General features: G+C 49.9%; 4 protein-coding genes and 1 pseudogene across 5 annotated transcripts in view; 2 read left to right on the forward strand and 3 right to left on the reverse strand.

The window, feature by feature from the left end:
* The window catches only part of PWP2 (PWP2 small subunit processome component), a 613,222-nt gene that overhangs the window by 118,622 nt on the left and 468,743 nt on the right, over window positions 1-25,857 (reverse strand). The window lies entirely within an intron of this gene.
* Window positions 1-25,857, forward strand: part of LOC116550575 (thrombospondin-type laminin G domain and EAR repeat-containing protein-like) — a 94,208-nt gene that overhangs the window by 9,427 nt on the left and 58,924 nt on the right. The window lies entirely within an intron of this gene.
* LOC116550577 (keratin-associated protein 10-2-like) lies at window positions 1,145-8,500 on the reverse strand. The gene is given in 3 exon segments (XM_032276595.1): window positions 1,145-1,578; window positions 2,775-2,788; window positions 7,741-8,500. Coding segments are annotated over 3 exon segments (1,143 nt in total). The 3' UTR covers window positions 1,145-1,209.
* LOC116550573 (keratin-associated protein 12-1-like) lies at window positions 17,116-18,933 on the forward strand. Its single transcript, XM_032276591.1, has one exon. The coding sequence runs from the start codon at window positions 18,298-18,300 to the stop codon at window positions 18,676-18,678; it is 381 nt and encodes a 126-aa protein (XP_032132482.1). The 5' UTR covers window positions 17,116-18,297; the 3' UTR covers window positions 18,679-18,933.
* Window positions 25,271-25,857, reverse strand: part of LOC116550564 — a 1,161-nt pseudogene continuing 574 nt past the window's right edge. The window contains exon 1 of the transcript XR_004268489.1: window positions 25,271-25,857. This exon is cut by the window's right edge and continues 574 nt beyond it. The product of XR_004268489.1 is annotated as a keratin-associated protein 10-1-like (transcript).

Here is a 25,857-nt window from a genome sequence, read left to right on the forward strand (position 1 = left end):
CGAGGGTATCTGTGCCAGGCTCTCCAGGGGAGACTGAGGCCAGGTGATCTTAGACCTGTGCTGAGGGTCCTGGGAACGTCTTGCTGGATTTCAGAGCCTCCTGGGATTACAGCTCCAGGTACCCCATTCAGCTCCGCTGCAGCTGGGGGGCTCAGGAGATGGGCAGGGGCACTGCTGTTAGTGTGGAGGCGGCAGCAGGTGAGGAAGCAGCTCTGGTGGGGAGTGAGGCTGAGTGTGGGACCCTTGGGGCTCCTGGAAACATTGGTCCCAAATGAAACCCCCAAAGAGTGACCAGCTTGGGCCCCAGACCCCGTAGCGTGGGGTCCCCAGGTCACGGACCCTTTGACCTCTTTCTCTCAGACCTCTGCCGCACCTGACTGGACCTGGGGCCCCAGAAGAGCTGTTGCCTTCCCAAGCACTGCAGGCGAGGTTGGGCATTTAAATAAAATGCCAGGGCTGCAGGGGAGAGGGAGGTCCCACCCTCCCCACCCCCCCACCCCACCCCACCCCACCCCAGCCTGCCCAGGAGCTGGTAGACTGCAGCAACACTCAGCTTCAGCTGTGTCTGCTGCTGGCCCTGTCCCCGGGTTCCTTAAACTCACCAGGGATAGGGAGACATGGGACACCAGGACCTTCCTGCCAAGGAGCCCTCTGGCCAGATATGCCACCAGAGACATCACCACCTGAATCCTGGACTCACAGCAGGGCTGCCTCCAGAGCTGCCTGGAGGTGCAGATCCAGGAGGCTTGGGCTGCCAGGACGGGAGCCTTGGAACTCAGAGCCTGGAAATGCTTCGAAGACGTGGCTCGTCTCCAGGGTTGCTGAAGCCAGGGCTGTGTCAGCACAGAGGGCCTGAGAAAGAACCGCATAGAGCACTAGGCCGGGAGAGGGGTGGGCAGAAGCAAGGAAGACCAGGGTATTTGTTGTGTGAGGCATGCAGAGTGCAAGGGGGCCGATGGCTTGGAGGAGAAGGGCAGGGGGCAGGCCCAGGGACCTCCTGTGGCTGTGGGGGAATGCCAGGGAGTACCCAGGGCCCCTCAATAATGGGAGAGGTTGCCTCGCCCTGACTTGGAGGGGATTGTGGGTGTGAGGTCAGCCAGCCTGCACACTGCGGTATATACTAGTGCAGTGAGTACCCGTGTGTGTACTGACAGGTCAGCGGTGGGAGGGTTTGCGGGGACCTGAGCCTGGTGCTTGGGGACATGCCTGTCAGCAGCTGGGCTTCTGGCCTGAGCAGAAGCCTTAGCACGTGGGGTGGGAGCACATGGGGCGACAGAGGAGGGACATGCAGGAGGCCGGGCGGCAGCAGCTGGGCTGGCAGGAGGAGGCGGGGGCACAGCAGGAGGGGACGGACACGCAGCAGGCAGGCCTGCACACAGGGCGGCAGGGCAGGGACATGGAGGAGGAGAGTCTGCAGCAGGAGGTGGTGCAGCAAGCCGGCTGGCAGCTAGACTGCTGGCAGCACGAAGAAGAAGCCCCACAGCACACAGGCTTGCCACAGATGGGCTTGCAGCAGATGGGTACACAGCAGGCCTGCTGGCAGGGGGAGGAGGTGCAGCAAGCCGGCTGGCAGCTAGACTGCTGGCAGCACGAGGGCGTGCAGGAGCTGGTGCAGCCCGATTGGCAGGGGCTGGGCTCACAGGCCGCCCAGCAGCAGGGGCTGGACACACAGCTCACTGGGGTGCAGACCAGGGTCAGGCAGGGGGCCGAGGTGCAGCAGCTGGGGACGCAGCAGGGGGGCTTGCAGCAGCTCTCTGGGCAGTCGTCCACCTGCCAGGAGTCGGAGCAAGCGCTGGAGCAGACAGACATGGTGGACGCGGCCATGCTGGGGGTTGAGCTGGGGGAGACCCGAATGAGTGGCTGAGTGAGTGAGGGAGTGTGCGGCGCTGGGGGCTGGGAGTGTTCGTATCTCTGTGTGTCGTGTGTTGTCCCAGCACAAGGGTTCTCCGTGCTCCTCTTTCCTCGTGTTTGGAGCTCGTTCTTGGGAGCCGTCATCAGGGCTGGTTTATTTTCCCTGGAGAGGCCCCCCCGTACCCCCCCCCCCCCCGTAGATGCCTTGGCTGCATTGGGTCTGGGCTGGCAAGTCCTGACTGGGCCTACTTACTGGGTGGGTGAGGATCACATTCGGGGGTTTGAACCCTTGGGTGCCGGGCTCTCATTCTGGGGGACCCAGTGACAGGGTGACTTGGACTCTGAGCTCATGGAATGGCTGATGTGTGAGCCCTGCTCCGGGGCCATAGTCCCCTTCCATTTGTGTTTGTTGCCAGGTCTCCACTGGTAAAGAGAGGGTGGTGATTCCAGGGCCGTCTCCCCGTGACTGTGACCCACTGTTCCTCCTTCAGGCTCTGCCCCGGATGTCTGTATGCTTCCGGGGGCACCAGCAGCCCACGTGTTTTTCCCGCTGACCGAGACATGTGGGCTCCAGCTTGCGGGGTTGTGTTTGTGGGCAGGGGACCAGGGGGGTCGGCGTCCAGCTGAGCAGTGGCCTCATCACTGAGCGGTGAGTCCCTTCCGCCACGTCTGCTCACAGCGCCTGTGGTGTGGTGCTGGCCCAGCAGGGGCTTGGAGAGGGGTGTGTGGCTGAGCTGCATGTCACAAGCTGGGGGCTCTGGAGGCCCCATGGGCTTGGCTTCTGCCTCTGCTGCCCGTTATGGAGGTGGTTGGTGCTGCCTCTGCATCTTCTGCTGCTCTCGTGTGGGGGCACAGACCCTCATGCCCAGGGCACCTTTCCTGGTGGCCAAGCTGCAGCGTCTGCCCATGGACACTTGGACAACCCCTGGGTTGCTCGCTGGTGGTCAGGAGACAGTGGCTGGTGCTGTGCCAGAAATGAAAGTCATGGTGTCCACTCTCAGGGAGGCAGTGGGCGGGCACCGCTGCATTCAGGCTGCCCGGGCCCTGGGCTGGTGGGACAGAGGCAGCCGCCCTGGGGCAGGTGCAGGGTGAGGAGCTGCACAGTGGCAGGAAGCGGGTACCTGTGGGGCACACAGGGGCAGCTGGAGCACCATGGCCACCGGACGGTGGGAGCCCAAGGCAGGGAGGCCCTACAAGGGGCTAGGAGTCATCAGGCAAGGTTGGCAGGTCCGGAAGGCCATGAGCACCTTCGTCTGCCAGGGACTGAAGGGGGCTAGACCTGACCCCTTAGAAGGCTGGGGCTCCATTTCCAGTTTCCGTTTCATTATTACTGTTGTCTCAATGATGTTTTAAACCAGAACACCTGGAAATTGTGCAAGTTACATTGATTATACAAAGCTTCACACACATTGGCAGAGTTTCCTGTGGCTGTTGTGATAATTCAGCACAAACTTGATGGTTTAAAAAACAGAAATGTATTCTGTTATTCCAGAGGCCAGGTGCCTGGGAGCAGTGTTGCTGAGCAGAGAGCGAGGAGTCCGCAGAGCTGTGCTCCCTGCCGGAGGCTCAGGGAGGGTCTTTGTTCCTTTCCTGCTTTTGTTCTGGGGGGTGGATGGCGGCCTCTGCCTGCCTCGTTTCAGTCTCTGCCCCTGTGCTCACATGGACACTGCCTCTCCCAGGTGAAGTTTCTCTGCCTCCCTCTTATAAGAATGCGTGTGATGGCTTTCAGGGTCTCTCTGGCTAAGCCAGGGTCATCTCGCATCTCAGGGCTCTGAACTGTGCTCAGAGATGGAAGACAGAGTGGATCTCGCAGAAGGAAAGCAGGGCAGGAGGTGCTGGAGGCTGGAAGGACGGGGCAGGGAGGACAGGAGGGGCCTGTTGAAGGGCACAGAACCACAGCTCGTCAGGAGGGGCAAGGTCTAGTGTTCTGCAGCAGGCGGCCCCAGCCCTGGTACTGGGGACCAGTATGGCCTGTGGCCGTTAGGAATTGTATGGCCGCAGTGCAGGAGGGGTGGCAGGTGAGCGAGCGTGACCGTCTCAACTCCGCCTCCTGCCAGGTTAGCAGCAGCACAGGATTCTCAGAGGAGCGCAAACCCTGCTGTGAACTGCGCATGGGAGGGAATGAGGTTTCGCACTCCTCGTGAGAATCTAATGCCTAATGGTCTGTCCCTGTCTCCATCACCCCCTGGTGGGACCGTCTAGTTTCAGAAAAAGAAGCTCAGGACTCCTGCTGATCTGACATGATGGTGAGTTGTATAACTATTTTATTACATATTACAATATGATAATAGAAGCAAAGTGCATAATAAATGTGACGTGCTGGATTCATCCCAAACCATCGCCTCCTGGCTGGTGGAAAAACTGTCTTCCACAAAACTGGCCCCTGGTGCCATAGAGGTTGGGGACCACTGTAGGGTGACTGTCACTCAGCAAGATGCGTAGTCTCACGTCACCGGAAGGAGGATATCAAATGCTCCCTGCAGAGAGACACAGTCCATGTTGGAGATGATGGGAGCTCCGGACACCCAGCCGACCACTGGCGCTGTCTGTATGGAAGCATCACTGGGAACTCCGTGGAGATGTACAATTATGATTTGTCAATTTAAAAACCTTTTAAGGATCTTAATCTGCAATCTAATTAATCCGCAAAGTGCCTTTTCTTCCTATAACGCCAGATTGACAGGTTCCAGGGATTCGGGTGGGGACATCTTCTGGGGAGCGCCATTTGGCCACCACACCTCCTTTCCCCGTGTTCTGCCCGGGCCATTTGGTTTCTGCCTCTGTCCACCCCTCACCTCTGACTCGGCTTGCACGACCTTGGAAGATCACCCTGTGGGCTGCAGTCTCCTTTTTTCAAGATGGGGTCACGGTCCACCCGTCCCACAAGGCCATGTGAGGATTATGTGGTTCAAAGCAGGTCACGAAGGCTTTCCGAAGGTCGGCCACTGTTTTTATTGGCCTCGAGGCCGTATGGAGCTTAACAGTGATGCTGGAATTTCCTCTCAAGCCTGGAAAGCCTGGGGCGCCTTTAGATGGAGGGCTCGCTGCTGCAGTGGGTTTGAGCAGACACTGAGGGCTGAGGCTTCAGGGATCCCCTAGTTCCTTAACCGTAAAGGTCACACTGCCCAGCCCCAAGGCAGGTTCAAACCACTGACCTCACAGATACCGTGACGTTCCAACAAAAGAGAAGTCCTCGTGCGGCAGCCCGGGCTTCCAGGTCCTGCTCACCGTGTGCTGCTTGGTTGGCAAGGGGTGCTCGGGGAGGACTCTGCTTCCTCGGCCCTTCTCACTTGGACTGGCCTCCTCTCTCCAGCCCTTCAATGCTAAGGGACTGTGGCGGGGTGGGGGCGGCAGAGGAGGGGCCCCGGCGAGGACAGCAGAACCGCTGTCCCTGCCAAGCACACGTGATATCAGCGCAGCACCAGCCTTTCTGCCGGCCGGCCCTTGGCTTCCCCTCGCATCCCGCTGTCTAGCAGTCACGGTGGTGGAAACCTGGACTGGAAGGCGCAGTGTCTCCTGAAGTTACCAGGTTCCTCCTGTCTTTCTCCAAAATCGGCATCTTCTACTAGACAAGAACATGCTTTCTTCCAAAACGAAATTCTGTAGAAGAATCTCTATTGTCATGGGAGCTCCGGACACACGGGGCGTCTCCTGGGAGGCTCTGACCTGTCGACAGGGCTGTTGGCCCTGCTGGCCCAGAGTGGTTTAGCAGATCAGGGGCCAAAGTCACCCTGAACTAAAGAAATGGTGGTGGGGAGCGGCAGGGTAGATCCCACAGAGGACTGGCAGCTCAGTGAAGGTGGCAGGGCCCTGGGCAATGCAGGGGATGAGGTGGAGTCCAGCTGTGCCCGCCGGGCTGGGGAGAGGGCAGTCAGGAGGAATATGGGAGCTCAGCTTCAGATGTGCCAGGTGCGGCTTCCCTTCCATCTGGGGCACCTCTGGAGGCCGCTGCAAGCGTGGCCGGGAGCCCAGGGCAGGCACTGGGGTGGAGGCCTGGAGGCTGGGGCAGGGAGAGACCACACATAGAGAAAAGGCAGAGGAATGGGAGCAGGAGCTAAGACAGATGAGCCCCAGGAGCCCAGGGAGACAGGCACAGCAGGGCTGGCCAGCAGAGGGAGGACAGAGGGACCGCGTCCTCAGCACCACAGTTCTCGGCCAAGTGCAGGAGGAGGGAGGGGAAGAACACTGTGCTGGAGGAGCTGGGGGTGAGATGGGTCACGACGAGCCGCTTCCTCTGGGAGATGCGAGGCGGTGCTGAGTCAGAGGCTGGACCCGAGGGAGGAGATTTCAGTTACACCCGTTCCCCCACCCACCTTGTGTTTTTTGAGACAGGGTCTTACTCTCACCCAGGCTAGGGTGCAGTGGCTCAATCACAGCTCATTGCAGCCTTGATCTCCCAGGCTCAAGTGATCCTCCCACCTCAGCTGCAGACAGGCTTGCAGCAGATGGGCGCACTGAGTAGGTGGGACTACAGGTTCATGCCATCATGCCCAGCTACATAGTTTTTATTTTAATTAATTAGTAATTAATTTTTTGAGACAGGGTCTCACTCTGTCACCCAGGCTGGAGTGCAGTGGTACAATCTCGGTTCACTGCGACCTCTGCCTCCCGACTAAAGCGATTCTCTGACCTCAGCCTCCTGAGTAGCAGGGACCACAGGCACATGCCATGATGCCCTGCCAATTTTTGTATTTTTAGAGACAGGGTCTCACTATGTTGGCCAGACTGGTCTCAAACTCCTGGGCTCAAGTGATCTTCCCACCTTGGCCTCCGAAAGTGCTGGGACTATAGGCATGAGCCACATGCCTGGTCTTTTTATTTGTAATGGAGACAAAGTCTTACTCTGTTGCCCAGGCTGGAGTTTTATCTATTTTCTGTTAGAAAAGACTTCAAGATATTCACAGTCTGGGCAGCAGGCTTCAGACACGGGAGGTGTAGGAGCAGTAGAAGGAAGCTGGGCGGCTTCTGGAGCTGGGGAGGCGGGAGACTTGGGCAGCTGAGCCTGGGCGCTTACCCCCCTCTCCCCCGCCCCCCACCTCTGAATCTCCCTGAGGACTGCAGGGCTCGGCTGCAGGTGGAACGAACTGTCCTCTCTGTCTGGGGCCTGGACTCCGTATCCAGCCAGCCCCCACTTGACAGGGAGGGCAGCCCCTCAGGGAAAGGTGGGGGGGCGGGGGGGGCTGTGCCTGTGAATGCCCCTGCTGCCAGCCCTGACACTCGCCCACCAGGGCTCTGGGAGACGGCCTTGCCTGCTGGGCTGGGGTGGGGACTGCCATGCCGTTGACCCTCCCTGGGACCGGCACATTCCTGCGGGGATGGTACCAGCGCCAGCCTAGTGTGTGTCGGGCCTAGAGCAGGGCTGGGCGTGAGGGCGCCAGGAGGCTGGGCCCGAGTCCTGGCCTCTGGTCCTGCTGGCCAGCAGTTCAACCAGGAAAGACCCAAAGGAGAGAGCAAAGTACAGCCAGGCTACGTGGAGGGTGTTTATTAGGGTCTCCAAGCAGTGTCCTCGCATGGCCACAGAGGCGCAGCAGCTTCCAGGGAGGTGAGACCACAGGGCCTGGAATGTGGGACCCAGTCCAGGAGGAGCAGGGGGCAGTGGGTGGAGGCTGGGCCCCCTGCAGCTTAGCAGGAGCCCCCAGGGCTTAGGGGAGGAGAGGCTGTGCACACATCTCCAAGGGAGAGACGGATACCAGGGCAGCCGAGGGGCCAGTAGTGGGAGAGGTGAGGGACTCAGTGCCCAGTGAGCCTGGGGACGTGGCTGGCAGCAGCTGGACTTCTGGGCTGGGGAAAGGCCTCAGCAGGCTGGGCGGGAGCACACGGGGCGACAGAGGAGGGACACGCAGGAGGCCAGGCGACAGCAGCTGGGCTGGCAGGAGGAGGAGGGGGCACAGCAGGAGGGGACACAGCAGGCAGGCCTGCACACGGGGCGGCAGAGGAGGGACACGGAGGAGGAGGGTCTGCAGCAGGAGGTGGTGCAGCAAGCCGGCTGGCAGCTAGACTGCTGGCAGCACAAAGAGGAAGCCCCAGAGGAGATGGGCACACAGCAGACGGGCACACAGCAGGACTGCTGGCAGGGGGAGGAAGTGCAGCAAGTCGGCTGGCAGCTAGACTGCTGGCAGCATGAAGAGGAGCCCTCAGAGCAGGTGGGCACACAGCAGACAGGCTTGCAGCAGACGGTCACACAGCAGGCCTGCTGGCAGGGGGAGGAGGTGCAGCAAGCCGGCTGGCAGCTAGACGGCTGACAACATGAAGAGGAGCCCTCAGAGCAGGTGGGCACACAGCAGATAGGCTTACAGCAGACAGGCTTACAGCAGACGGGCACACAGCAGGCCTGCTGGCAGGGGGAGGTGCAGCAAGCCAGCTGGCAGCTAGACTGCTGGCAGCACGAGGGCGTGCAGGAGCTGGTGCAGCCTGATTGGCAGGGGCTGGGCTCACAGGCTGCCTGGCAGCAGGGGCTGGACATACAGCTCACTGGGGTGCAGACCAGGGTCAGGCAGGGGGCCGGGGCGCAGCAGCTGGGGGCACAGCAGGGGGGCTCGCAGCAGCTCTCTGGGCAGTCGTCCACCTGCCAGGAGTCGGAGCAAGAATCACAGGAGCCGGGCAGGCAGATATGGCTGCCGTAGCTCAGGTCGCTGGAGCAGGCGGCCATGCTGGGGTTGAGCTGGGGCAGGTGGGAGGGAGGGAGCAGTGGGTGTCTGGGTGCTGGATGGAAGGAGGGAGTGAGTGAGGAGTCTGGGTGCTGGGAGCTTATATAGCTCTCAAGGGTGTGTGCTGTCCCAGCACAAGGCCCCAGGCGTTTTCCTTGTTGGTGTTTGGGGCGGTTTCCTGAGGATGCTCACCACGAACTGTGACGCGCAGCTCAGCTCCTGCAGCTCCCCGGGTGTCAGAACTGAGTGGGGCTGTGGGACTGTGCAGGGAGCCAGCCGGAGGGCTGGAGCCGGCCTCTGCGTGGACCACAAGGGTCAGCAGCCCCGGCCACTCCTCTGCCATTGTCTTTTGGGGCTGCTTACTAATATTTCCCCTAATTTCTTGACACTCAGTTGAGTCAAGGATGTTTTTCTTCTTGCTTTGTGTTCTCTTTATTTTCAGTCCATAGACCAACGAATGGCTTGGGATCTCAAACAGTCATGTGAGAGGTCTTGCTGTGTGTCAGGAAGTACCTGAGCAAGTTTGTGAATATGACCTGACTAACCCATACGCCAACCTTATAAAGTAGGGGCCAGTATTCCCAGTCTGCAGATGCAGAAACTGCAGCAAAATGAAGAATTTGTGCCAAAGCCTGCTCCAGCCGGCAGAGGAGCCTGCACTAGAGGCCTGGCAGGCCTGTGTCCTGCGTTCTTGGCCACCAGCCTCTGCTGCCTCAGAGAGCAAGGGGCGTAGGAAGTCAGAATGAGAAAGCTGGATTCTGAGAGGGGCAGGCAGAGCACAGTGTGGAGCTGATGCGAAAATATCTGGTGGGAGCCAGAGGGGTGGCCCTGGCCATGAGAAAGGAGCTCCGTCCATCTACAGAGAGGATTTGGGTTTATTTATGGGAGGGAATGTGAAGAAACACTATTGTGCAGGGAAGCTGTGGTTCAGAGTTCAGAGGGCTTGTTCTAGGAGGTTGACAGATTTCTTCTCGGGAAGTGAGTTGTTTTTAATTTTGAGAAGAGGACACTCTGCAGCCTTTGTGGTTGAGGACTCCAGAGCCCCAGGGCTAATCCAGTCTGGAGGATCCTGAGATTAAGGGAGAGCTGCTTGGTTCTGCCTGGAAAGCTGGAGGGCTTCAGGCCCATAGGCAGCAGTGAGCAGGTGAGGGCCCGGGGTGGCTGGTGGATGGGTCCCTTGAAATGAAAAGCCCTGGTGTGTGCTGTGTGCCATGTCCATGGTGTGTCCAGGTTGGGTCATGGCCAGGGACAGGCCCCGAGGGAGGGAGGACCAGCCGGTGCCTCTGGCCTGGGTCCTGCATTTATGTCCTGCTTTGTGTCATGACCTGCCCCCACCTTTCAGTAGAAGGTCTGAGAAGAGGTGCTTTGGGGACTGACACCCAGGGACCTGTTTTGCTCAAAGGCAGAGTCTGTGGTGGCACTTGCAGACCCAAGAGGCAGCATGGCATCCAGTCCAGCGAAAGCAAAGATGCCGGGACAGAACTAGGAGAATGTGAATGCCCCAAAGCCACAGGAGTTGGGGTGGGGTCGGGGGAGCCTAGATGGGCCCCCACACTTTGGAGGGCACTGTCTCTTGCTATTTTATTTGGATCATAAAGAGTGACCTCAGAAGGCCAGAGGGTCTGGAGACATCTGGGTTAAACACTTCTGAGGTCAAGTGTCTGCATCAAGTAGCCCCTCCCCTAGCCGGCAGCAGAGGCCTGCAGGGTTGGGGCAAAGTGCAGCCTACCTTGGGGCAAGGCCAGGTGTGACCCTACAGGCTCTGTGTACTATCCTTATGCTTAGTACCACATTGTTTTGATTACTGTAGCTTTGTAGTAGGTTTTAAAATTGGGAAGTCTGAATCTATTCATCTATTCATCTGTTGGTAGCTACTTGAATAATGTATAATGAATAATGCTGCAAAGAATGTTGACATACAAAGATCTGTTTGAGCCTTTCTCTTTTTATTTATTTACTTATTTTTGATTCTTTTGGGTACTCCTTATTTCCTAGGAGTGGAATTGCTGAGTCACGTGGTAATTCTATGTTTAACTTTTGAGGAACCACCAAAACGTTTCCATAGTAGTTGCACTATTCTATATTCCCACTGTTAATGTATGAGAGTTCCAATTTCTCCATATCTTTGCCAACACTTGTTATTTTCCTTTTTCCTTTTTTTTTTTTTGTAAATTACAGCCATCCTGGTAGATGTGAAGTGGCATCTCACTGTTGTTTTGATTTCCATTTTCTGAACAACTAGTATTGTGGAGCATCTTTTCATGTACTCATTGGCCATTTGCCTACCTTCATTGGAGTGATGTCTACTCAGTCCTTTGCCTAATTTTTAGTTGGGTGCTTTGTCTTTTTGTTGTTGAGTTGCAGTCAGATATATGATTTGTAAATATTTTCTCTCATTCTGTAGATTGTCTTTTCACTTTCTTGATGGTGTTCTCTGATTCAAAAAAGTTTTAAATTTTGACAAGGTCCAATTTATTTTTTCTTTTGTTGCTGGTCCTTCTTGTGTATTAGCTAAGAACCCAGTGTCAAATCCAAAGTCTTAAAGCATTTCTCCATTCTTTTCTTCTAAGATTTTTACGGTTTCAGCTACTATATTTAGGGCATTGATCCATTTTGGGTTAATTTTTGTATATGATATTAGGTAAGATCCAACTTCATTCTTTTGCATCTGGAAATCTAGTTCTTCTAACACCATTTGTTGAAGAGATTATTCTTTTCTTATTGAATTATCTTGATACTCTTGTTCAAAATCAATTGACTATAAATGTATGGGTTAATTTCTGAACTTTTACTTTTATTCTATTGATCCATATATCTGTTCTTAGGTGAGTAACACACTGTTTTGATTACTGTAGCTTTGTAGTATGTTTTGAAATTAGGAAGTGTGAATCCTCCAACCTTGTCCTTCTTTTTCAAGATTGTTTTGGCTATTCTGAGCCCTATAATCTGTATGTGCTTGAAGATCAGCTTTTTCATTTCTGGAAAAAAGAAAAGACATGGATTTTTGATAAGAACTCCATTGAATCTGTAGATTGCTTTGGGTGATACTGCCATTTAACAACATTAAGTCTTCTAATCCATGAACATGGATGTCTTTCCGTTTATTTAGGTCTTCTTTAATTCTTTAAGCAATGTTTTATAGTTATCATTGTACAAGTCTCTTATCCCCTTGATTATATTTGTTACTAGGTATTTTATTCTTTTGGATGCCATTGAAATGGAAATATTTTTCTTAATTTCTTCAGATTGTTCATTGCTGGTGTACAGAAACATGCATGATTTTTGTACATTGATCTTGCACCCTGAAACTTTGGTGAATTCTTTAATAAAACTCATTAGTAATGTCTGGTAGCTTTCTGGTGGATTCTTTGGGATTTTCTATAGACAGGATTATGTCACCTGTGAATAGAAATAATTTTACTTCTTCCTTTCCAATTTTAATGGCTTTTATTTATTTATTTATTTTTTTTGTCTAATAGCTGTGGTTAGAACTTCCAGTCTAGTGTTGAATATTGGTGATGAAAATCCTGTCTTGTTTCTAATCTTAGGGGGAAAGTTTTCAGTCTTTTACTGTTGTGTATGATGCAAGTTGTGGGTTTTTCACAAATGCTCTTTATCATGTTGAGGAAATTCCCTTCAATTCCTAGTTTTCTGAGTATTTTTAAATCATAAAATGGTGCTGGACTTTGACAAAGCCTTTTCTTTGTTAATTGAGATCATGCGTCTGTGTTTTTTTTTTCCCACTTCATTCTGTTCTTGTGTTATACGACATTGATTGTTTTAAATCTTGAACTATCTTTGCATTCCTGGGATAAATCTCACTTGGTCATGGTATATAATCCTTTTAATATACTGTTGGAATCACTTTGTTAGTATGCTGTAGAGAATTTTTTGTATCTGTATTTATAAGGCAGTTGGTCTGTAATTTTCTTTTCTTTCGATGTCTTATGTGGGTTTGGTATCAGGCTAATGTTGGCCTCACAGAGTGAGTTAGAAAGTAGTTCTTCTATTTTTTTTCCCCACAACTTGAGGAGGTTTTGTTAAACTTTTGAAAATGTTTGGTGAAATTTACCAGTAAAGTCATCTGGTCTTGGGTGTTTGTTTGTTGGGAGGTTTTTGGTTAATAATTTAATTTCTTTACTTGTCATAGGTCTGTTGAGATTTTTCTGCTTCATTTCTTGTCAGTTGGATAATTTGTTTATTTATGGAAAATTTTCCATTTTATCTAGACTAATTTGTTCGCATGCAACTGTTTATAGTATCTCCTTATAATCCCTTTTTATTTCTGTCAGGTTGATAGTAATGTCCTCACTTTCATTTCTGATTCTATTTACACCTATTTTTTCTGTCAGCTTAGCTAAAAGTTTATTTTTTATGTTTTCAAATATTCAGCTTTTGGTTTTTATTAATTCTCTCTGTTGTTTTTCTGTTTTCTATTTCATTTATTTTCCCTAAACTTTATTATTTCCTTTCTTATAGTTTTGAGTTCAGTTTGCTGTTCTTTTCTAGTTCTTCAAATTAGAGAGTTAAGTTATTGATTTGAGATCTTTTAAATTTTTTTAAATATGGCATTTACAGCCTTAAATCTCCCTCTGAGCTCCACCTTCGCAGCATCCCATAGCTTTTGGAATGTTGCATTTTAATTTTAATTCATCTCTAAGTTCTTTCTAAGTTTTATTGTGATTTTGCTTTGACCCACTTTTTATTTTGTAGAATGTGTTGTTTAATTTCTATATATTTGTGAATTTTCTAGTTTCCTTCTGTTATTGATGTCTATCTTTGTTCATTCTACCACGGATGGAAAAACAAAGTTTGTATGATTTCAATTTTTTAAAAGTGTATTGAGGCTGGTTTTATGTCCAGCATATGATGTGTTTTATGTCCCATGTTCACTTGACAAGAATGTTTGTTTTTCTGTTGGTGGTGGAATGTTCTCTACATGTCTGTTGTGAGTGACTGGTGTATAGTGTGGTTCAGTTCTCTATTTCCTACTGATCCTCTGACTGGATGTTCTGTTCATTACTGAAAATGAAATATTCAATTCTCGAACTATCGTAGAATTGTCTGTTTCTCACTTGAATTCTGTCAATGTTTGCTTCATGTATTTTGGGGACTTTTTGTATGGCGCATGTATGTTTCTAATTCTTGTATCTTTGATGAGTTGAGTGTTTTATCAATATGTAATGTCCTCATGCATATTTGTAGTTGACACAATATGGATGAATAGGTCCTTGGTGTTATGGCTCTCAGTTCTTAGGGTCTTAGTGTATGGATGAGGACATAAGGATTCTTGAAAAAATAAGCTTATTATAGAGAAAGTCATCTGTAAGTAACAGCTGATACATCGTATGGTGTTAACAGTTATACATTAGAGGCATAGGGGTACGTGCCATCCTTTGCTATCAGCTCTGTTCCCTGGTACCTAATGATGCACATGCTAATTCTACAATCTCTTGAAACTTGGAGAGAGAGAGGGACTCAAAGCAACAAGATTGTAAAGCCATGTTCTTAGGAGACATATCAGATGCTACCTAGGTAAGGGGGTGAGTGGGGGAGAGAGAGAGAAGTGGGGATAGAGGACAGAGGGGAGAGGAGGAGAGGGAGATGAAGGAAAGGGAGGGGAGGAGGACAAACTGATAAGTCTCCGGATTCTGCATCCCACTTTAAATTAGGCCGGTGTGGTGGCTCATGTCTGTAATCCCAGCACTTTGGGAGGCCGAGGCGGGCGGATCATGAGGTCAGGAGTTCAATACCAGTGACCAGTGTGGTGAAACCCCATCTCTACTAAAAATACAAAAAAAAAAAAAAAAAAAAAAAAAATTAGCCGGGCATAGTAGCTTGAGCCTGTAATCCCAGCTACTCAGGAGGCTGAGACAGGAGAGTCGCTTGAGCTCAGCAGACGGAGGCTGCAGCGAGCCGAGGTCGCACCACTGCACTCCAGCCTGGGTAACAGAGGGAGAGACTCTGTCTCAAAAAATAAATAAATAAAAATAAATTAGAGAAGCTGTGTTTTAATATGTCTTACAGACTTGACATATAGGTCAGATTCAGTTTGAGAAAATATTTCCACTACTTTAAAATATTTTGAAAAGACCCAGCATGGTGCATCCCTGCAGTCCCAGCTCAGCCACTTGAGAGGCTGAGGCGGGAGGACACTTGAGCCCAGAAGTTTGATGCTAGTCTGCAAACATGGCAAGACCACCCTATCGACAGTTTTTCTTATAAACAAACAAACAAAAATGTTGAAAGGCAAATGACCACACACCCAGAGGATAAAATACATGTTACTCAGTCTAAGAAAAACACATATGCTTACTTAATAGTTTCACGGCTAATAATTTGCTGTCATGTTTATTGCTTAAGAACTGTTTGTCTTCTGCTTAGCCTGCTTGTTTATAGCAGGCTCATCTTTGGAAGCGTGGGCTGAGTGTTGACCCCCTGGCATGTGGACGTCGTTCTGGGAGTTGGTAGCATTCGTGCTGCTGATGAGAAGTCTGGTGCTCAGCTGATTTTTATTGCTTTGTGGATGACATGAGTAGCAGTAGCGGCCACAGGCCACCTCCTCTGCAGATGGAGCCCAGGAGGACCCATCGTGGAGGGGTGCCTGAGCTACTCGTGCCTGGCTCCTCTCCCACGCCAAGGGTCTGATCGTTCTCACCCCTGCAGAGGCAGCTTCGGGGAAAATGAGGAGCTAGCGTGGAATTCCAGGAAGCCCCTGCACACGTGGAAGCAGCGGGCAGGAGTGTGGGTGACGTGCTCCTCCGTGTGCTCCACTGCACACTCCCAGCTGTCCTCTTTGATGGAGTGGTCACAGCACTTTATTCCAGGGTGTTGTCACACGGTAGGGGATGAGCCATCTCTCAGGGCAGAGCTAGGCCCCTCCAGCCTGGGCAGCTCCCAGGGGTACTCTCTGCTCCTGTGTGGGTCCTCCTGTGCCTGCCGGTGGTGGGTACATTAGATTCCTGCCAGGAAGCCTTTGGACAAATCAGACACCACGTTAGTAAAATCCCCTCCAAGGCTGAAGACCAAGTGGGGTCTCAGAGCTGTGGATACAACTTGGAAGTCTATGGGCTCAGCCGATCCTCGGCCATGTGGTGGGAGTGACCTTGAGGCCTAGAGACCAGCCAGGTGAGGCCACACGGTCAGCCCTGTCACAGGCCACTCCTTTCCCTGGCTGTAGTGCAAGATCACACTTAAAAACAAAGAGAATTGGGGCAGCCACAGTGACCATGTGTTCCTATGTGACCTAGTCACCAAGCAATACATTTTAAAGGTTAGTTGTCTTATGAGTCGATTACAGAAGAATGAGCATGTGTCTTTGATATTTACCTGCTCCTTTACCTTCCACTGTGCCCCCCACTCCTTCCTGCAGGTCAGGCTCCACCTGGCCTCGTCGTAGTCAACCTAAAGGACATCCGTCCACGTTGCCTGCAGCGCACATCTGTGGGGCAGGATTTCTCTCAGCATTTGCTCTTCTGAACAGGTTTTCACTTCAGTCTCAGTTTCTGGGTTTGTTTGAGACCCTTCTTGCTCTGTCACCCAGGCTGAAGTGTGATGGTGCAGTCACAGCTCACTGCAGCTTCCGCCTCCTGGACTCAAGCAATCCTCCTGCCTCATCGTCCTGAACAGCTGGGACTACGGGTGCACACCACCATGCCTGGCTAATTTTTAAACCTTTTGTAGAGATGAAGTCTCACTGCCCAGGCTGGTCTACAACTCATGCGCTCAAGTGATCCTCTTGCCTTGGCCTCCCAAAGTGCTGGTGTTAGAGGTGTGAGCCACAGTCCCTGCCTCAAGAAGGGTGTTCTTCATAGATGTAGAGTTCTGGGTTGCCAGTTTTTGTTGCTCGGTATTTTAAAGATGGGGCTCCCTTGTTTCTGATGAGAAGTCAGGGTGCTTTTCTTATCCTTGTTTCTTTGTATGTAAAGTGTCTTCCTGCCACTGCTTCTGAGATTTATGCCTTCATTTTTGGTTTTCATCACTTTATTATCTGCCTGGATGTGGTTTTCTTTATATTTATCCTACTGGGGTTTTTCTGAGATTCCCGGATTTGTAAGTTGTTGTTTTTTGAATTCAAATTTGGTGTGTTTAAAATTTTTAACTATTGTACTTTTCAGCTCTAGGATTCCATTTAGAAAAGTAGTTTCAGTTCTCTACTGAGATTCCCTCTTTATCCACTCACGAAGATGGTGCTTCCTCTAAGTATCTGAGCGCAGTTTTCTTCGAGTTTCGGAGCATGTTTGTAATAGCTGCCTCAGTTACTGTGTGCTGGGTCCACTAGCTATACCATCTTTGTTTTCTTTTCTGTTTTTAACAGTGAATTACATTTTCCTATATCTTTTGATATCTGATGATTTTTTTTTGAGACAGGGTCTTGCTCTGTTGCCCTGTCTGGAGTGCAATGGTGTGATCATACCTCATTGCAGCCCCTACCATCCAGGCTCAATAGGCTTTCCTGCCTAAACTTACCTAGTAGCTGGGACTGCAAGCATGTGTCACCGTGTCTGGCTAATTTTTAAACATTTTTTTGTAGAGACAGAGTCTCACTATGTTGCCCAGGTTGGTCTCAAACTCCTGGCCTCAAGCAGTCTTTCTTGGCCTCCCAGGGTGCTGGGATTGCAGGCATGAACAACTGCACCTGGCCAGTATCTGATGATTTTGATTGTATGTGAGCTGTTATGATAATGCATTTACAGACTCTGAGCTCCGTCGTGTTTCTGATTTTTGTTCTAGCCGTCGGTAACTGGAGGATGACCTTGACCTTGTGCAGTGTTTGTTGAACACTTTGGGTGGATCTCTGGGAAGTGTCTACAACTTGGAATATTCTATATCTTGGTGAGACTCACATTCCACACCGTCTTCCCTAAAACTCCTGTTCTGGATTGGTTTCGGCTTTGCTTGGGCCGGGCTGGGTGGGTCTCACTCCTGTCTGTGGTCCTTACTCATTTGGTGGGGGGCTGTGGGGGTCTGGGCTGGATGTCGGCACGGGGGCTGAAGCGGGGGCTCCGCTCTCATTCCTCTAGCAGCTTCTCTCTGGTGAGAAGCTTCTCTCTGTGAGTCTGCGGTGGCCTTGCCCTGGGAAGGTACATCCCTGCCCCATCCCCAGATTCTCAGCCGACCCTCACATGGCGGGTCCTGCCCTCCACACCGACCCTTCCTCTGCTTCCCTGCTCCTCAGACTCCAGGGCTTTGACTGCCTGGGCACCGGCCCCTCCCTCCTCGGCAATTGTTTTCTGCTGCAACTCCAGCTGCTAACATTGCCCTTTGGAAGCGTGCCCCAGCAGAGAGCTGGGACGCGGGAGTTTCTTCTTTCTCCTAAGTTTCTGCTGTCTCAGGAATCACAGTCTGCACTGCTGGTTGACCGCTGCCTGAAAACGAGCGTCTCATAAATCTCAGCCGTGCTGCTGATAGAGTGGCCAGCTCTGCACACTCCCGGCGGCAGGGGTCCCAGTAGGGTTACGTGGTCCGTGTTCACTTCTGGTCTCTTCCCCAAAGTTTCTGCTTGATGAAACAGAAGCTGTGGTTCGAGGAGCTCCTCTGGGAACCAGTCATGTCTGCTTCAGTGTGGGACTGATGAAGGGAGGCAGGGATCAGTCAGTTGGGTCTAAAACTGCCTGTGCATCACTGATAAATTTGGGCAGCTTTCCAAATATAACAAGTGCTTGAAGAAGGTGCAATTAGTTATGAAACTAAGGGCCAAATAAAAAACATGAGCATCTACAACAGAAAACTGAGTTCCAGGAAACACCCTTGAGGAAGAAAAACAAGGAAGACAGCAGGCGCGCTTCCGTGCTGGGAGATGCCTGGGTCCAGGTATAAAGGCTGCCCGGGGAAGCCATCTCCAGACACCACTGCCCTCTGCCTCAGCCTTATCCAGCCACACGCCACCATGTGCCACACCAGCTGCTCCTCAGGCTGCCAGGCAGCCTACCGCGTGCCCAGCTCCTGCCAGGCATCCTGCTGCATGCCCGTGGGCTGCCAGTCCTCCGTGTGTGTGCCCGTGAGCTTCAGGCCAGCCCTGTGTGTGCCCGTGAGATGCCAGTCCTCTGTGTGTGTGCCTGTGAGCTGCAGGCCCGTTGTCTGTGTGGCCCCCTCCTGCCAGTCCTCCAGGTGCTGCCAGCCCTCCTGCACCAGCGTCCTCTGCAGACCTGTCTCCTGCAGCATCCCATCCTTCTGCTGACCACGAGTGTCCAGACCCGCTGCTCCCAGTGCAGACGGGGCCACACCTCTACCCTCCCCGGATGAGTCCTCGGTTATTCTTCTGCACTTGGGGCTAGTGAAAAGCATGCTCAGTGAGCCTTCTGAATTCTGGGTTGAGAATGTGACAGAATTATCTGGAGTCCTCGCTGACCTTGCCCATCCTCCTAGAGAAGTCTGGGTCCCAGATATATTCTCTGACCCCATGAGAGCCAAATAAACCAGCTTTCCCCATGCAGCTCTGTTTCTGGTCTTTCTTTTTTATTCCGATGTTCCCCGCTACCTATTCCGCTGATTACATAGAATTTACTGCTAAACGCTCTTCAGCGGTCCCTTCGCACAGTGCTCATCAGAAGGTGGTGTCCCGGGTGGAGGGCACGGCTACAGATGCCCATGTGGTCTCTGCTAAGGCTCCCGGGGCCCAGGTGCAGTGGCTACAGCGGTGCCTTTCCCGCCTGCGGTGGAGTGGTCTTGCTGTCCACTCCTGCTCCAGCCTAGCAAGCTATGCGTGGAAGGCCAAAGCCTCAGAGCATTGAAGATTGGGTTTTCCCATGTGCTTGGTGGACGTCCTATTTCCCAGGTCATGGAGAATCTCAAGTTTACAGACCTGGATTAGTTCTGCAGCACATACTCCCATTACTGGTCCACAAAGGCCCAGTTTTTACTGATTGACTGATGATCGATTACTGAGAATTCTAATATAATAAACCCCCTTGAACCCACTGCCTGACATAGAAATGAATACATCATCAATAATTTGCCATGAACTTCTTGGGACAGCCACTGTTGGGATTGTGTGCTTCTTTTTCTTGAGACAGAGCTTTGCTCTTGTTGCCCAGGCTGGAGTGCAGTGACGCCATCTCAGCTCACCGCAACCTCCTGCCTCCCGGGTTCAAGCAATTCTCTGCCTCAGCCTCCTGAGTAGCTGGGACTACAGGGGCGCACCACCACACCCAGCTAATTTTGTATTTTTAGTAGAGATGGGGTTTCGCCATGTTGACCAGGATGGTGTGATTTCTAATTAGAAGTCTGATGTAAATCTTACCTTTGTCCTTATGCTTGTGGTCTGCCTTTAAAATACGGATGCTTTCAAGATTTCCCTTTTTCCCTTTGGTTTTTGACAGTCACGGGTTTAATGTGACACGTCTAGTCATTTGTAGTGGAGATATAGTTACCCAATTTGGGGTTCTCGGAACTTTTTGGATATGTGGTTTTACGTATTTCATTATTTTTAGAATATTTCTCAGCTACCATGTCTTTAAACATTCCTTCCACCCTGCGCTCTCTTTCTTCTCTTTCGGGACTCCTGTCACATCCGTAAATGAGGATTTGATGTTGTCCTAGCTTTTCGATGTTTTGCTCTTGTCCCTCTTTACCCTCATCTTTCTCTTTGTGTTTCAATTTGGACAATCTATATTTACCTGTCTTCAAATTCAAGGCTTCCACGTGTGGTTGTATCAAGTATGCTGATGAGCCCACTGAAGGAAGCCATCTTTGACACTGTGTTTTGATTTCTACCATATTCACTTCATCTCTCTGCTGAAATTACTCATCTGTTCATATATGCTGTTCATGCTTTACCCTGGATCTTTGGACATATTCATTATATTTATTTTAAAGTTTATGCCTGATAGCTCTAACACCTGGGTTATTTTACTTTTTGCTTGTTACTTTTTTTTTAGACATAGTGTCTTGCTCTTTTACCCAGGCTGGTGTGCAGTGGATCAATCTCAGCTCACTGCAGCCTTGAACTACCAGGCTCACGCGACTCTCCAGCCTCAGCCTCCCAGTGTGCTGGGATTACAGATGTGAACTGTGCCCAGCCTCTAGGTCACTTTTGAATCCAGTTTTGTTGATTTCCTTATCTCCTGACAATGGCTTGGTTTTTCCTTGCTTTTTTGCATGTCTTATACTTTTTTATTTAATATCAGACATCATCATTTCCTTCTGGAAATGCATGTGTCTCTTTTTCTGTCAGGTCATTAGTGTGTTGGGGAGGTGGATGAATCAATGTGGTCAGACATTGATCATGGTTTGGGTTTTGTTGTTGCTGTGGTTGCCTTCAGTGTACCAATGGCTTGTGCTTAGGGTGAGAGCTGGGGAGGTCAGTGCTTTTGCTCCACCCCAAGTTGTCAGAGGCCCCTGCATGCCTGACATTCAGAGGCAACCTCTACACACTTCTGCCTTTCCCCAGAGGCCGGCTGATGTTGCTTATTGAATGGTGCCTGTTAGGCTGGAGCTGGAGACAGGAGGGCTCTCTGTTGTCTCGGTCCAGTGTCAGTCTTAGGCCGACCCTTTGCATGGGGACTTGAGAATGAGACTTTCCTGGACTTCTGCTGCCCCTTCCCAGGACAGACGAACTCTGCTCTGTATTTGTGGACGGTGTTGTTTGAAAGTGTTTCCTGCCCTCTTTGCCGTAGTAATCCTTTGAGGCGCTGCATGAGATCTGGGGCCAGGACTATTTCCCGTCCATCCTTCAGGGTAGAGGATTGTTTTCTTCTGCCCTCCCCTCTACAGCCCCCATCTGGAAGCTCCTTCTCTGGTGGTCTTTATACCTGGGTCCCAGGCAACTGGGTAACATAAAAACACAACAATTGTCTTCTTCATGGTTGTTTCCACTGTGTTTCCAAACATCTTATCCCACAGTGCAAGGCTTGGGGAGTGAGTGTGGGGACAGCACCTTCAGGCCACTCCCCCAACCAAGGACCCTCCACTTCAGCTCAGCCATCAGGAAAGTGGCTCTGAAGAGGCACTGCTGCCATTAAAGTTGGTATGTACCTTCAAGGAAAGAACTTACAAAATATATGAAGATAAACGAGAGAGACAAGCTGTATAGGGACAGCTGATTTATTTGGCTGACATGGGTGTTAGTTTCCTGCTGGAATGAGAGAAGGACTCTGGGAGCCAGGACTTCCTTGAGGGGGTTCCCAGGGAGGGTCACGGAAGGTCTGAATCATTTTTCCACATTCTCACCCCCGAGTTCAGAGATGTCCTTGAGTACACTTTTCATCTGCCCCATGTGTACAGTCTGGGGGTCCACCAGGTACTTGTTCATGGAGGGATACAGATGTGTACCCTGTGTACCAGGAGCAGCTGGTCAGCAGCAGGAAGTAGTGCTGCAGGAGGTGGGTTTGCAGAGGATGGTGGTGCGGTGGGGTTGGCAGTGCCCGGAGGACTACCTTAAGAAAACCTTTTGCTCTAACATAGGCTATCAAAATTTTTAGTTTTGTGTTAGTATATGTTTTAATATCAATGTTCAATCTTTAGAAAGACTGTTATAAATAATTTCATTTTAACTATATCCAACCTAATCATATACAAAATTCCTTTCATAAATTCACTTTTCAAGAGCCTTAACATGACTTACACAGACCAGTTACAACATGCCTGGATTTCCTGCTTTTTTCTATTCTTCCTTATTCTTAAATAACCAGTCATTTTACTTAAGGATAAAAATTCACTATATAAGATTCTTTCTCATACAAAATTATTCTCTTTTCTCTTTAATCTTCCTTACCAAAAGTACATCTTCATATCCATAACTTTCTGCACATTTCTTTTTCCTACTTACTGGTTACTTTCTATCTTGTTTCATGTTTCCTTCCTAAATCCATATTTGGAAACAACTTTTAAATAACCTTTGAATTAGGCAAATTATTCTTTTTGTCAATAAAGAACACTATCTTTATGCCTTTCTTGTAATTTTTTTCTTACTAAAGCACATCTTATTTTGGCACCTTTTATACATAGAATTATATATATTAAAAGTTTTAATTCCTAGTAACCTTAAATTTTATTGAAAACCTAGGAAATAAGAAATTTTAAATTTCCTGTCACATAACAGTATTTAACATGCAAAAAAACCTTATCATTTTTAGAAACATGTTTCCTTGTAAATTTTTAAATTGAAAATGATTCAGCCATATAATATCTATTATTTAATTTAACATAATTTTAGATGTCAAATTACATAAAGTTTATTGATGTTTATCTCATTTACATTTGCCTAATTTATTTATTTTTAATAATTACAAAAACTGACATATTAGACAAACTTAGTCATTATTTCAAATTATTTCCTTGTTAATCATTTTTATAGCCTGTGATATATGGTGTTCACCTAAGTAAGAAACTTAAATGTATGGGTATTTTGTTGATAACTCAGAAGGTACAGCTGTTTTAATTAAACCAACAATATTAAATTAGTCTTACTTATAAAAAATGACATAAAAATTATTCTGTTTTTGGCTGGGTTTATGGTCTTCTAATATTTATTAAAGACAAATGTAAAACTGTCTGACCAGTACATCCAGGCAAATGTCAGCAAAATGTATGCTGACAATTTTGAAGACATTTTAATTTTTACTTTAGCAGTTACTTTAAAACCAGCTTATTTATTAAAGATTTACTTAGATCATATGAACTTGGAAAATATTTGGGCTTGATAATTTATGAGTGCTTGTTTATTGAAAAGTAAATTTGACACCATGTAGACACACAATATGACATAATACATGTACATATACATAAACACATCTAAACACACACACAAATAAAGATCTTATAACTTTCATTTTAGAATTTTAGTCATGAGCTAGTAATACTCATTGGTTTATAAAGAATGGTTGGAACCAAATTATATTTCTGACAAGACCGAGACCTATTTACATTGCTAAATTTTGTTTGCCCAATAGGTAATCTCATGAAGATTGTGGGCCAAAATTTTGGATAAAGCAGTTTCCATGGCAGTTTGATTTTTAAACTTCTTTTATCCTTTTTTCCTTCAGTTTCAAATGAGTTTAGGGTTAACTTTTAAATATTTATATTTCAGCTAGAACTGGCTGAATTGTATAAGAAAATCAAGGTCTACACGTAGCCTTGAATCAGTAATACCGTAAGAAGCGAATGTTTTTCTCAGCAACAGTAGAAAAATCAACAGATTCAAAGTAGGCAGAAAAAAAAATAGAGAACTCAGGAGACTCTACATTTTCACTCTATATTTGCAGGTTGATGATTCTGAGTTCTGACTTTTCCTTGATATAATTTAACTATGGAAAAATGGGCCATGATATGTGGTCAACTGGAGTCCCAGAAAACCTGGCATGCCCTAATGTTTGAGAATCCTAGTTTTGGCCATTTCAGTATTAAATCTCCTTTAGCAAACCCCTTACCTCCAGGGAGATACTTGCAAGTATAGGCTCCATATGTGTTACACATGAAGCCACTTCTACCTAATCTTTCAACTAGGAGAATTCCCCCTTCTTAAGACATGAAAAAATCTCACAGAAGAATTTACCCTTCACCAAGAAGTGATATCAACTAACTGAATAAAACTTAGGAACCTCAACCAAGTGGGAGGTCTGAGGCTCAGGAGAGACTCACCCAGTCACCTGGAACGGTGGAGGAGCCGTGGGGCTCAGATGACCTGTGCTGGTGCCGGGGTGCCGGGTCCCCCAGTGTTCCAGACACCCCTGGGCAGTCTACTGAGTCCTATCTGGGTCACCGTAGTTTTCAACTAAGGAAAAGAATTAAACTTTTAAAGAATGAAAGTTAGCTTTATTCAGAAGTCTTACTGAGGACTAAACTGTGCTGCGCTATAAAGACCTCAGTCTATAGTCCTCAGTGAAACTTCCGAATAAACTTAACTTTCATTCTTTAAAAGCTTGATTTTTCCCTTCAGTCCATAGAGATGAACTTCTGTGGCCAGCTGAATATGGTCACCAATGATGCCCACATCCTGGTTCTCAGAACCTGTGAGTGTGTCACCTTATGCGGCAGAAGGGACTTCACAGGTGTGGCTAATTACGGGATGGGAGTCCCCTGGATTATCCAGGTGGGCCCAATGTCTCCACAGGGTCCTTCTCGGAAGGAGGGAGGAGGCGGACAGAGGAGAAGGTCACGGGCAGGTGTGAGTGAGCTGCTGCTGGCCCTGAAGCAAGGACTTGAGCCAGGCGTGTTCTGGGTATGGGTGGGATTTGCCTGGAGTGAGTGCTGTCCTCAGCAGAAGGGGGGGCTGTTGGCACATGTGGTACCAGGGGAGCCGTTTGGGAACCAAGAAATCAGCTAAGAGCAGCACCTGCTGGCCTACCCCTCCTGCTGAGAGGCCCATATCTAGAAACTTCTGTTGCCAGAAGGCTCCGTGTTGACGAGTATGTGAGGTGCAAGAGGACTCCTGAGAGGGTCCTGCTGGAGGCCCTGCTCACTCCTCATCCCAGGCCTGCAGCCTCACCAACCGCACAGGGTTTCTGCTTCCACCCGACTCTTCTTTAGCTTGGACTGGCAGGGGACGGGTGTGGCAGGTGGTCCAAAGCTTACCAGAGGCTGAGCCGTGCAGCTCCGCTACCCTCCCTGGCCCGGCTTGGAGGCTCATCCCCCATGGGCAGGGTGTGGCTTCGGCTGCAGGAAGGGTGTGGAGCTGATCACACCTGCCTTGAAAGCCTGCACTCTCTCAAGTGTTTGATCTCGGAATGAGAGACACCGAACTGTCTGCCTTCAACAGGACAGTGGTCCCACAGTCCAAATTTGGAGTAGGCACGGGGGCTCAGGGGAAGACAGAAAGTGCACAGCAGCGCATATTTCCTGACTCAAGAATTTATTGATTACAGCAATTCTTCTTCGTCACATTGGGTGCAGGCAACACATTTGGAGAAGGGGCTCTAGAAGGCCACAGCCCACCTGCTAAGGGATTTGTGAGCTGTCTCTTCCCAGACAGGGAGGAGGGAAGTGTGATGTGCTGAAAATCCCCTTCAGGCAGCAACAATGTGGCCACTGATGGGAGCTGGTAGATTCTGAGGCCTCCAGGGGCTCCTGAGGCTGGAGAATCCTGCTTGGCAGCAAAGACACGGTCAGCAGGAGACCAGGATTGAGCACTCAGTAGCTGGACTTATGGTCTGAGCAGAGGCCTCAGCAGGCCGGGCGGGAGCACGTGGGGCGGCAGAGGAGGGACACGCAGGAGGCTGGGCGGCAGCAGCTAGGCTGGCAGGAGGAGGCAGGGGCACAGCAGGAGGAGGCGGGGGAACAGCAGGCAGGCCTGCACACAGGGCGGCAGAGCAGGGACACGGAGGAGGAGGGTCTGCAGCAGGAAGTGGTGCAGCAAGCCGGCTGGCAGCTAGACTGCTGGCAGCATGAAGAGGAAGCCCCAGAGCAAACAGGCACACAGCAG

This window comes from Sapajus apella, unplaced genomic scaffold, assembly GCF_009761245.1.
Source record: "Sapajus apella isolate SASKATOON/1434 unplaced genomic scaffold, GSC_monkey_1.0 scaffold8, whole genome shotgun sequence".
NCBI classification, from domain to species: domain Eukaryota; kingdom Metazoa; phylum Chordata; class Mammalia; order Primates; family Cebidae; genus Sapajus; species Sapajus apella.